Source organism: Maylandia zebra, linkage group LG23, assembly GCF_041146795.1.
Source record: "Maylandia zebra isolate NMK-2024a linkage group LG23, Mzebra_GT3a, whole genome shotgun sequence".
NCBI lineage: Eukaryota > Metazoa > Chordata > Actinopteri > Cichliformes > Cichlidae > Maylandia > Maylandia zebra.
The window spans coordinates 25,153,419-25,166,338 of record NC_135188.1 but is presented as its reverse complement, the minus strand read 5'-3'; the positions used below and the strand labels follow the sequence as shown (position 1 = coordinate 25,166,338).

Below are 12,920 nucleotides of genomic sequence, written 5' to 3'. Positions count from 1 at the left end.
AGCATCCACCTGAATGCCAGGACTGAAGTTTTCCAGGAGAAGAAGATGATCAGTGTTGTTCATTTAGCCTGTCAGTGGTTTTAATGTTTTAATGATCAGTTTTGCAGCTACAGTGTCCTATTGGTTAATATTTCATTGAGTAGTCAGCCACCTCATGGTGTAGTTAGGAAAATTTGGACCCGCAGCATCCTGCTCACAGTCCAGTGCAAAACTACATTTGAATGCAAATGCAAATAGGGTAGATTTTCCTTCAGGTAGTGCTCCACTTGTTTGCAGTGACAGATGTAGGGCACCTCTATCTGAGAGGCCCGAAATGGAACACTGTTAGTGGTGGACCATATACATCAGGAAGTAGGCCAGCGACTATTAACCCAGACCCACAATTAAGCTCACATTCTGGACCTCTTTGGTTAAAATGCCGGTTTTATGGTTCCAGTTTTCAACATCTGAAATTGAAGGAACACATTTTGTGCACTCCTGTATGTTATTTTTTTAATATTTTCCAAAGATAAATACATTAACACTTTTCTTAATGAGCCACTTTAAGTTATTTTTAGCTCAATGCAAGAACATACCATCTTTTGATTACTCTGTAATAACTGGGCTCAGCTGTAATGCTCGAGTCTTTTATTCCTTTCAGTGACAGTCAGACCGCATTACTTATTTTAAGAGACACTTCCAGCAAAATCTGCCTGCTGCACTGTCAGATTTACCAGGTTCATAACTAAAAGTTTTTGGGGTTTTTTTGTTTTTTGTTTTTGTTTTTTTGCTAGTTTTACGAACTCTTGGCTTGTAGTTAGCAAGTGCTTATATGCATGCCGGATGACTGGGGCAATCTGCTAGCAACTAAACTAATGAAAATGGGGCTTTTGGTGTAGTTCCCTTCAGCAACCACTCACCAACTGGTCACAGAACAACCGTTTTTATCTCTCCACCTAAGTTTGCCAAGGGGTCTCTAACTGGTCTCTAGCGTGTATGACTGAGGTCTAAGCTTCCTATCGTTAGCTTAGTGCTCCATGCTCTCGTCCAAATATGCTAATTTCTGGCTTCAAACAACTAACCTGTAAAACTGCTAATTCTCTAACCACTTAGACCAAAACAAATGGGTGATGTCCCAGTGGCTAAGTCCATCTTTTATATACAGTGTGTGTTTAAATGTGAGTGGGCTTTTGTGTAGCACATAGTGTCAGGAAAACAGTTTGGCTGTTTTGTAGAAACAGGTGTGATTATCCACACATTATTTTGATTATTTTTTTCTGTAGGAAATGGAGCACAACTCAACCCAAATACTGCAGAGATCTCCTTGTGTGTATTGTTAATCTAGACTGCGGTGCTCCTCCATCTGAGCTGGGTACAGTCCCTCGTGTGGACAGCTTTGCTGTAAATAGGCTAATTGCTCTTTACAAAAATGGGACAAAGAGAAGAAAAGCAGGAGAAAGAGTGGGACATTTGCTTGTACACAGACCGAAACCTTTAGGGGGACAATCCCAAAAGAGGAGTGGAGCAAAAAAAAAAAAAAGTACAGGGGTGAAGAACGATGGACAGACAAGATGTTGGTGAGACGCTCAAGATGACATATATAAGGATAACAAAAATAAGCTGGAGAACAGAGGAAAAAAAAATAGATGGGCAAATGGGGAACGTTCATCAGGCATTAAAACATCACATAAAATGCTCTGGTGAAGCAGCGAGAGCTCACACACAGACACAAACTGTGCTCTTATGTATTTTCCACTGTTTATGCAGACGTGCTGGGGCTCAGGAGGCTGACAGAGCATGTTCTCACACACACACACACACACACACACACACACACACACACACAGATACGCTCTTCACTCTTTCACACTATCAACATATCCATATATGAGACAACATAGCCTGGGACGTGTTTGGACTGTGACACCATGTGGAGTGTTGGAGGTGCAAGAAGTGTAGACTTAAGCTTTGCATTTGAGGGGCAGAGCAAAAAATATTTTTTCTTTTCCAGTTTAACACAGTCAGAAATTAAATGTTAATGGATGTTACTAAAGAACTGGGTTTCCAGTTGTTAGTTTGTGTCTTCAGCACGTGAAGTTCATGCTAGGTTGAGGTATTTGCAGAATTTTCAAGTTCTTTACCTTCAAAACCTTCTGAGTGGCCTTTTCAGTTTGTTCTTCAGTCCCCTAAAGCAGACAAACACCATTACCACCGTTAAAAATGGTCCACATTCTTTCACCTCTGAAAAATTTGTAAGTAGCACGTTGAAATCTACAGATGATCTGACTGAGGTTTTTTAAAAACAAACAAAAGCAGCACTGCAACAACTTTAGACATAAACAAAAGTGGAAACCTTAAACTATGGTTATTGATGTTGGTCTAGTCCACAATGCACCGCTTGAGGTTAGTCCTTAATGTTGCTGTGTGATTTGAATTGAATTATTTGCTTCCAAACATTCCTGGTCCTGAGCTGACGGCCAGTCTTCCTGGAAGCAGTCTGATGTTTTGATTTCTGGGACATGGCGGGACACGGCGGACTGTCTTTCATAAACCCTTCATATAAACAGTTTTTATGAAAGACATAAATAGTGCTAATAAAAAGTTGATATGTTATTTAACCAGCGGATGTGCTGTATTCACCTAGGCTGCTCCTGTGTTGTGTCAGCAGTAAACACCCCTGATTCAGTGGCACTGGACAGGAGTGATGTTCATGGCTTAGATACAAGTACCCTCGAGTCTACACCAAGGTTACTGTTGTTAAATTAAACTAAACTAAAACAGTGTAGTTGAATAAAATAAAAACTACTAATAGACCTTTGAAAAAACTTTGGGAACTTGGGTAAAATAAAATAAATATACATAGTTTTGGTATTTGTATATTTTGGTTAAATTTGTTATCACAAACTGTCTGATGAGATGTCTACAAGATAGAGCCAAGTGCTGTCAAATGTTCTTGTTATATTGTTATACGTGTCCTGATTTTCCTTAAGCTTTCCTGACATTATTCCAAAAATGCTGTAATAATTTTTTTTTTTTTTTTAAAAGCTCGGAAAGCTACCTGAAACTCAACTGAATTTAAAAACCAAAAGTGAAAAAGGAAAAAAAAATTGGGCCATATTCATTTCATAAATGTAACATAAATATGTAAATAAGTTTAACAACTCATGTGGTCCCTGATATATCTTAATATGAGAAAAGAAGCTGAGCCCAACAAAACAAAACAGAAAAAGCTGATTTCTTTAATAGACTGTGAAAAAAAATTTTTTTTATGTCATGTCATTGTTTATGGGTTAATTACTTTGGTAATAAAATCTATGTGCAGGGGTCTAAAATTAGGAAAAGCTGCAAAATTAATGAAAACACAGTTAAAAATCCAAAATCTCTGTTCTTCACATTTTTTCAAAGCTGTCCAGTGGACTGGATTGGAGTCCTTACGGCCTACTTCAGTCTTCACTTCAGTCCTCACGTCAGGCCCTGGGCCTTATGTTTGACACCCCTCATTTAGTGAATATACATCACCTTTAAAAGGGGGCACAGCTCAACCTTGTGCATGTAGCACATGTGCACTTCTGTGGTGGTTGGGTTAAATGAATAGCAGATACATTTTGGGTGTGTGTGTCTCAGTGAATGAAGCAGTAATGAAGGCCCACGGTGGGAAAAGAGGATGCTCGCTCATTTAAATTCGGCTGCTTGCGCAGACACTGAACCTGCAGCTGATTCATATTTGTAAAAACAAGATTTTCTGTTTGTGTCCTCATGAAAATTAATGTGATGCTTTTGACCTTCTTTACCCTGAACACGCTGCAAGGGGCCATCTCCGCTCTGGCTGTCTGTTTTGTATTTGCATGGAGAGATTTGCATATGATTAAATTATTGAATGTATTGCTGTGTTGTGTTGTGACCCTGATGTGAAAGTGAGAGCCACAGAAAGTTGCTGCATGTTTCTCAGATGCTGAGATGATGCCGTATTGATCGATCCCTGTTAGTGAAATCAGATTCTTCCAGCAACAAAAAGGGTGTACGGTTGAAGCAGAACATGAGCACACAAGCAGAATATTAAATAAGCTGGAGGAAGACGAGCTGAGCCTTAGAAGAACTTATGCTGCAGGCTGCGTCGGCGGCCATTGTGAATAAAGGCTCGAGTTCTCGACCCCAAAAGTCACATCCAATATTTTCAGTTTGTCCTGTAAGTTTTACTTTCTGTGACTCGTTCCTCATTTCTGTTCTTCAAACACTTTCATTATTGTATTTGTTGGAATTTATGTCGAAACTACACCACATGCAGTTTTTAGATTTTGTTTCTCTTGAAAGACGTCGTCCTGATGATGTCCAGCTAGTGTCCATAAACCACGAATTCTCTGACTCCTCTGTTTGTGCAAACAAACTTGTTATCACAATAGATTAAATGGACTATATAAGTCTAACCAGACTAAACAAGTCAAGCGTATTAAACAGAGAATAAAGCATAAACAGTCTAAAACAGCAGTGCAGTTTATTTATGTATTTATAGAGGACCAAAACTGCCAAAATTAAAATAAATAAATAAATAAATGCCACAACAGATGTTGCTGTTAAATGCTTGAAAAGAATATAGATAAATATAGCAGTTAGTTGATGTTTTCTCTAATTTGCTTCTTAGAATTAACTTTATGTTAAAGGATCAACATGCTGTGTGATGATTGTGATCGACTGTGATCTGAGGGGTATACCACGATTCAAAAAGGTCAACAACAGCAAGCTTTCTTTGCTCTACCCTAGTACAAGATGACCAGTATCACAACGGTGGTTGTCAGCTTCCTCTGTTAAGCCGAGCTCTCTAGGCCTGGTGTATGTTTACATAAAAAGGGGTATTTCACTCTTCTTTTACACAAAGAATCCCTGTGAGCGCCCCCTACCCTGATCGGACACGTTAGCATGTAACGATAAAAGGTGAAAAAATGTATAACGAACATAAAAAATATAAATACAAAAAATAAAAAAGTGAAATGCAAATTTGATTGTAAATAGGACAACATTAATACCCCAGAAAATCATTAATCATTAGATTTGGTGCACAGATCGGTAACATAAACATTTTAACTTTAATTAATTACTGGCTGCACGTCAGATCTGTGAAACTTTAAACTGGATACTTTGAAACATTGAAGCTGACTGTCTCACAGCCTGGTAAACAAGATGTGGAGATAACTGTAGTCAGGAGATCAAAGTGAAATTAACTTGATTGATTGCTCTGGACCAAGTTATGTGTTCAGCATAAGTTACTATGGCGATCAAAGCTGAAGACTTAAAGCTCAACATACCTACAAATCTGCTAATCCGACTTCATGGCACAGCCCTCAGATGATGGGGACATAGGTGTATGTTGTTCTGGGTTTTGGAACTCCAACTGATCATTGATGCCTTAAGGACAAAAGTCATTTTTAAAAGATATAACATTGCTGTAAATTCTGGTTGGTAAACATCCCTCACCTCTCCTCTTCTCTCCGCTCTTGTCCTTTGTAGAGAGGTGAAGCGTTTCCTTGGCGCCGCCGTGGATCTGTGCAGGTGGAGGGTCACATCACATGGGAGTGTGCGACTGCACGCGTGACGGTGTGTGTTTAGGCCTCCTGCCGTCACTCGCTCCTCCCAGACAGGCATGGCGGGGGGCAGGGAGCGCAGCGGCTCGAGGACGCAGAGGCCGTGGTCGGTGTACCGAGCCAACACGCTGGAGCTGTCCAATGAGATGATCAGCTTGGCGCTCGCAGGTCAGAATAACGTGGAAACTGAGCTAGAGTCAGAAACTTTTTAGTGTTTTGTGCATTTGAGCAAAATAGAGTGTCAAATATAGTTTGGTCACATTTAAGGAGGTTAGGTTTAGAAAAGGGTCAAATAAGTCCAACTCACACTAATAAAGCATCCCTGAGATATTCACACATTATCAAAATGGTCAGATTTTGTATTTCAAAATAAAAGCCATTGAAATGTCCTGTATGAGTTTTTTACCTTTAATTTACAAACAGATTACAGGGAAACGTCCTGTTTTCACAGACGTATTTCCCTTTACCTTGATAGTATAACACGTCAGACTGTCACTCATTTAATATCAAGGCAGTCTGATTTGATCTGATCAAAATAAAAACCTTTCCTACAAAGGTAAACATGGCTTATAGCCATGAAAGGGATTACAGGAAAACATCCTTTTTACAGACATGCTATTAATCTAAAGGGAAGTATAATACCTCAAGCTGTCATTCCACGTCAAGTCATTCTGTGTATTTCAAAATAAAAGCCTTTTGAAAGTCTGAGCTGTGTTTACCTTTAATTTAAAAAGACATTACAAGGGTGCTAGTTTCATTTTCATCTAAACATAATCAAAATTGACGTAAAGTAGCTTCAATGTTGCAGCTGGAGATGATTTTAATAAATGAACTGCTGGTCGACTTTGTTTTTTAGTAATGCAGCATAATTTATCATGTACAAAAGCTTCAAATGCTGTTTCTCTGACTTAATGTTATGATGACGTTTGTGTTACTTTGCAGGAAATAGTCAGGACCCAGATGAACCTGTGCTGGAATTCAGTGTGGGTGAGTAATATGAGCATTTATGATGGCTGTCCGTGACATTTATAACCCGTATTTAAATTTAGTGGTCGTTAGTGCCTCAGTTCATGATCTACTCACTGCAAGTGACAGTGACTACCATAAGAGCAGAGTCTGCTCTTATGGTAGCAAAATATATTCAGAAAATCTCCATAAAACAGCAGCTCAGCAGCAGAAATATATCAGACAGTGAGAATATATGAGTATATGGTCAGCTGGTTGTGAGTTAATGAGTATGTGTAATCAATCCAAACATTTTGAAACAAACTCTCCAACCTCGCAGCTGCAAGACTGCCTGTGCAACCACAAGTGCCTTCAGAGAGTCTTCCTGCTTGCCTCTTGGCTTGATTTGCTTGTGTTTTCTCACCCAGCATGCACAGACCTGGTGACTCCTTCTCTGGACCGAAAACCCAACACCTTTGTAGCAGTGAGCTGCACGACGCCGCCGCAGGCCTTCTGGACCAAACACGCCCAGACTGAAGTCATAGAGGTCAGACTCGTCACACAGATACAGAAACAGACTTAAAGTTACGGTTGGACTAATGTTTAAGCAGCTCTAGCTTCCATAACGTTGATTTCAGCTTGTAGGTGTGACTTAACGACGGCATAGTGACCTGTTTGCCACCACCCACACCTTCCTTATCTACGTCATTCAGTCTGGATGTGGAGGACGAGGGAGAAATGAATAATAAAACTGCAAAAACACACTTTTAGAAAAGTTTTGTTGCCAAACACGAATGTGACCTCTGAAAGAGCAATTTCAGAGGTCACATCACTTTGTATTGAATGCATTTATTTGCACGCCCCCTCAAGTGCAGAGTGAGTCATCAAAAATAAGGATTTTGTTGGGTAAACACTCATAAATATGTATTTTTATGCATATTTGGCAAAGTTAAAATGATACAGTGTGAAACCAGTGTATTTTTAGGCGTATCTGTATGTGTTACAATGACTTTCTTCTTCCAAAATGCCTGTTTTGCACATGGTTTGAACTTTTAACTTAAATTTCAACGCAAATTGAAGCTGCTATTGTGTTACTTTTCCTTGAAAATGTGATTATGATAATAACAATAAAACAAAACATGAACTGCTGAACTATTTTGTGTAACCTGTGTCTCTCCACAGGGTACCAGTAACCCCAGCTTCCTCAGCAGCATTGCCTTCTTCCAGGACTCCAACATCAACCAGCTGACGCAGGTCAAACTGGCTGCGTATGATGTGAAGGATCGCTCGCAGGGCACGGTACGACCAGCAGCACTGATAATTTTATTTTAATAATTTGAGCAAAGAAGCAGCTCAGCGTGTGAACTGTCTGTCTGTCCAGATGTACATGTTGGGCTCTGCACTTTTCCCTGTGAAGGAGATACTGCAAGAGAAGAGCCACAAATTACAGCTCGAACTGCGGTAACACACACTTAAACACACAACACTTCTGCTTTTTTACTGCTGTATTCAAGATTCTTTAAATTCACCCCAGTTCTTTAAGCAAAACTCACTCCAACTTATTGCTGTTTTATTGCCGTCTTGATGCACCACTTTCACTTTGAAGACATAAACTGACTGCGAGTGAAAGATTTCTTGAAGCCATTTCTAAGCAACTGCATATTCCAATATCATAATTACACCCCCACTAATATTTGGTTCAAGGTCTCTTAGCATGTTGCACCTCAACCAGACACTTTTCACAGCCACCAGTGAGCTTCTGGTATAATCCTGGCTTATATTTGACTGCTATTCTTGGCAGAATTGGGAGAGTTAAAGTGTTTGGTTTCTTGGCACAATCTTGGCTTTTAAGCTCAGTCCACAAATCTTTTCAACAGGGTTTAGGTCGGGGTTTTGGGAAGGCCATTCCAGAAGTTCAATGTGAACCTGCTTTATCCATTCAAAACTAGTTTTAATGTGTGTTTGGGATCATTATCCTATTGGAACACCCAATTATGTCAAAGTTTCAATGGTCTAGCTGTTGATTTGAGGTCAAGTTAAAGATTTTGGAGGTAGTCCTCCTCCTTCATTATTCCATCCACCTTTTGCATCACCTGTACCACTGACAGCAAAACAGCCCCAGAGCATGATGCTAGCACCACCCTGCTTGAGAGCTGGTACAGGTTTGAAAACATACCTCTTGTCATTGTGGACAAATAGCTCAATCTTTGTTTGGTTTGACCATAAAACCTTTTTTCTAGAAGGCATCTAGCTTGTTGATGTGGGCAGCTGCAAATTGTAGTCAAGTTTGAAAGTGTAGATCTTCAAGAAGGGGCTTTTCTCTTGGTCAGCACCCTTTCAGTCCATGATGATGTAAAACAGGTTTCACTGTGGACAGAGATTTTGGTCTTCCAGCAGTTTCCAGTTCATGACAGGCTCGAGTCTTGATGGTTCCTGATTTGTTCCTGGGCATCCCTACCAATTTCCTCTTATTTGAGGGTAACAGTTTGGATCTTCTTCCAGACCTCAGCAAATCTGAATAACTTGTACTTAAGTACAGTTGTTTGAACCGATGACCTTGGAATCTGCAGTTGTTTAGAAAAGACTCCAAAAGACTTTCCCAACTTGTTTAAATATACAGTTCTCCTTCTTGGATCTTTACTGAGTTCCTTAGACTTTCCCTTAGTTTTGAGTATTGGTCAGTCCAATGAGTTCTATCAAACAATCCTTTTTATGCTGCAAAGAAAAGCTACCAGTTGGACACAATCATGATCACTAACAAGAAGTTAACAAACATGTGCACCCAGTGTTTTAAAGTTGTTAAAGATGCATGCTGCACAATCATTCCACCCTGGAGAAGAACAGTTAAAAGAAATCATTAAAAAGACAAGATTATCAATCAATCAAGCAATTTATTTATAAGCAGATTTAAAAACAACACAGGCTGACCAAAGTGCTGTACATAATAAAAAAGTAAAAAGTAGATCAAACACACACAAAGAACAAAACAAAACTCAGTCACAATTAAAAGCTAGAGTGTAAAAATGTGTTTTGATTGATTGATCGATAATATTTTATTCATCCCGATGGAAATTGGGTTAAGGCTGCCAGCCTTGCCAGCGCCATACACCATTTTCAAACAGGTTTTAAAAATGTCTAGTGTTGGAGAGATCCTAATTTCAACAGGCAGACTGATCCAAGGTTTGGGCGCAGCAATCACAAAGGCCCGGTCTTCTCTGTTTTTTAGACTGCTTCTAGGGACAAACTAGAAGCAACTAGCAGCTGACCTAAGAGTTCTATTTGGAGTATTTTTAGTTAACAGATCAGAGAGGTATGCCAGAGCTAATCCATTTAGAGATTTAAAAACAAGCAATAAAATCTTAAAATCAATTCTACAACATACTGGAAGCCAGTGTAAATGAAACAAGGCTGGGGAAAATGGTCATGTTTACGAGTGCCTGTCAAGAGTCAGGCTGCAGCATTCTGAACTAGCTGAAGATGAGAGAGCAGAGCCTGGCTGATACCAAAATAAAGACTATTACAGTAGTCAAGCCTGGATGAAATAAATGCATGTCTCACTTTCTCAAAGTCAGCAAATGACAAAATGTTCTTAGTTTTTGCAAGGGCTCTGAGCTAGAAGAAGTTGGCTTTTACAACAGAATTTATTTGTTTCTCAAATGAAAAGCTGCTATCAAAGAACACTCCCAGATTCTTTGCAAAGGGATTTCTGGATTTTTCCAGAGGACCATGGTCAACCTTAAGAGAAAAGCGAGGGTCAGAAGGTCCAAATAGAGCAATCTCAATTTTTTGGTCATTTATATTCAAAAGATTTAATGCAAACCATGATTTAATGTCATCAAGGCAGTCTAGCCAAGGAAAGATTACCATGACATTCATGCCCATGATGATTGTGTGTAAACTGCTGACCACAACGGTAAGCAAGAAATAAAAGATGCTTGAATTTTAACTGTACAGAAGAAACATTTCATTTTTATGAAATGTTTCTTCTTACTTTGAAAAGTAAGAAGTGTTGTCATTTATGTATTTACAACATATAAAAGCCTGCTTGTCATTTACTTCAATTTTTTTCTCCATCTTGACACAAAGCCTAATGTGGTTAGTCAAATGAAATGATGTGTGACGTCCTTCCTTTACTTTAAGTGTGTTTCCTGCTAAATTTGCAAGACAAAACTTGAAATGGAAAAAGCATATAGTGACAGATTTGTGGTTCTAGTTTTTAGTGTGCCACTGAAGATCTGCTGAGGATGTTGGATAGCAGAAGGACATGTAACTCAATATAATCGAAATGGCAGTGGTGGGTGGCACTCTGGAAATGAATCATCCGGCTGAGAAGAAGGATATTTAAAAAAAAAAACACAGAACAAACGTGGGCTGAGGAGGGAGACTTGAGGAACACCGCATTTAAAATGAATAGGAAACAGGAAGCAAGTATTAGCTAAGGCTGCTAAAGATGTTCTTTCAGAGAAGAAAGAGCCACTGACTGTAGAAGATCTTTATACAGCCATTGGTAAGAACATAGAAGATTAAAAGCGGATCTCTTAATTTTAACCTAGTTTGCAGAAGGTTTTTTGGCACTTAAAAAAGCTATTTAGGAATTAAATGATACTAAAAGAATGATTAGCAGCTTTAATGCTGTTTTATGTTCAAATGGGCAGATCAGCAGAGAACCAGCGGGTAGGGAACATCACTGTGGCGGCGTGGCAGATGGAGGAAAGAACAGATCAGAGGATGTCGATGGGACGTCTGCCAGAAAGTATCAACGGCCGGGTAAGAGGCTGGCAGCCACGGGCAGATTTATTTATCTTCCTTGTGATCTGAGTAGATATTTTCCATGATTGGCTAACACTGGCGTCAGTTATTATATCTGCAAGCTCAACAAATGTTCTGAGGTTAATTCAATTAATATAATTTTGCATTTGCATCAAAAGTTCTGATGTTTGCTTGTAAAGAATTTGATTAGACTTGTATACTTAAATATCTCAGACAGACTTCTGAGTGTTTACGCTTCATTGTCTCTCAAATGTTGGTAAAATGCTGCATGTTTGCTCCTGAGCCTTGCTTTCTGTGACTGCATATAAAGCATATATATTAAATGATCATGGTACAATAAAGACATCGCCATGTGGCAGTAAAGTCATTTATCTCGGGTTTGTGTAGAAGCTCTGGGAGTGTGGTGTAGGTGATAGTGGAGAGATAAAGGAAGGTGGATGCTGCCTGCCAGAGCTGACGTAGTGTAATGTTGGTGCTTGTGCTTGTCCTGCAGACGGTGCTGCCTGTCGACGAGAGCCTGACGGAGTCGATGGGAGTCCGAATCAAGTACGCCTCGTTGTGCAAAGATACCCTGCTGCGCTCAGGTGGGACAGCTTTGCTCTGTGACTCGGTGTGTGCAAAGTAGCGTGGTGTTAGTAAGGTTTTGGTGAAGTTTTGTTTTTCTTTCTTCTTAAATCAGTTAAAATAACTTGGCTACATTGTCCTGTACTTTGCTGATATATTTCTAATCAGTTTAATTAAACATTTGGATCAAAATTGTTTAATCTGGTAACTGAGTAAGCATTTAAAGACATGAATGTTAAACAGATCTTCCTGCATTAAATGCCTTCATTAGAACCCTTTCACATAAGCTTAGAAATCAGTCCGTGGATCCCTGGCAACCTCTGGTGGGAAGGAAAAATGTTTAATTCCTGGCTGGTTGTTGAGTGGTTGCTAGAAGCTGCTGCCAGTCACATGGTGGTGCACAATAAAACCTCCGTTAACAAGATGTAAGCTTGTTTAGAAACACTCGTTGTTTACTGTTTGAGTGAAAGTGAAACTCGGATAAACTGTCACACAAACCAGAAATGGCAAAAATTTGCCTTCAGTGTAAAAGTTGTGCCAACACACCACAACTTGTAGGTATTTTCTAATTGTTTTTTATTTTTATTTCATTTTGACTTTTGATTTTCAGTTGAGTTTAGTTTCAGTTAAGTTTCCAGAGTGGGTTTTCTTATTTCAGTTTAGTTTCTGTTGTTTGAAAATGTTTAGATATAATGTAGTTTATATTAGTTTCACTGGTAGTTTTAGTCTATTTAATTAAGGTTGAACAGGTTGATCAGGTCAAAGACAAAAAGACTCAATAAAAGTTTTTACCCACCGGCTGTCAAACATACCCTACCTCCACCCTGTTTGAAGGATAACTGCACTGCCAACACTCATTACACTTTATTTATAAACCGTATTTTTATTCATACTATAAAGCAAACCAACATTCCTACCTTTGTAAACTGTATTTCTTATAACCGTATTTATTATAGTAGCAACAGCCCCCGCACACACTGAGTGTGTACCTCACAATGCACCTGCTCCTCAGATTGCATGTATGTGTATGTATATATGTAGGCGTGTATGTGGAAATATTCATTCATTCATTTTTTCATTCATTTA

At 39.1% G+C, this 12,920-nt stretch overlaps 1 protein-coding gene across 14 annotated transcripts in view; it reads left to right on the top strand.

The window, feature by feature from the left end:
* inpp4ab (inositol polyphosphate-4-phosphatase type I Ab) overlaps positions 1-12,920 on the top strand; it is a 77,724-nt gene that overhangs the window by 27,076 nt on the left and 37,728 nt on the right. For all 14 annotated transcript variants that reach the window (XM_076880660.1, XM_076880661.1, XM_076880662.1 and 11 more), the window contains 7 exons: positions 5,482-5,723; positions 6,498-6,542; positions 6,929-7,047; positions 7,683-7,799; positions 7,882-7,961; positions 11,156-11,267; positions 11,764-11,854. In XM_076880660.1, coding sequence (XP_076736775.1) covers positions 5,615-5,723; positions 6,498-6,542; positions 6,929-7,047; positions 7,683-7,799; positions 7,882-7,961; positions 11,156-11,267; positions 11,764-11,854 — 673 coding nt within the window. In that variant the 5' untranslated portion in view covers positions 5,482-5,614. The remainder of the gene's footprint in view (positions 1-5,481; positions 5,724-6,497; positions 6,543-6,928; positions 7,048-7,682; positions 7,800-7,881; positions 7,962-11,155; positions 11,268-11,763; positions 11,855-12,920) is intronic.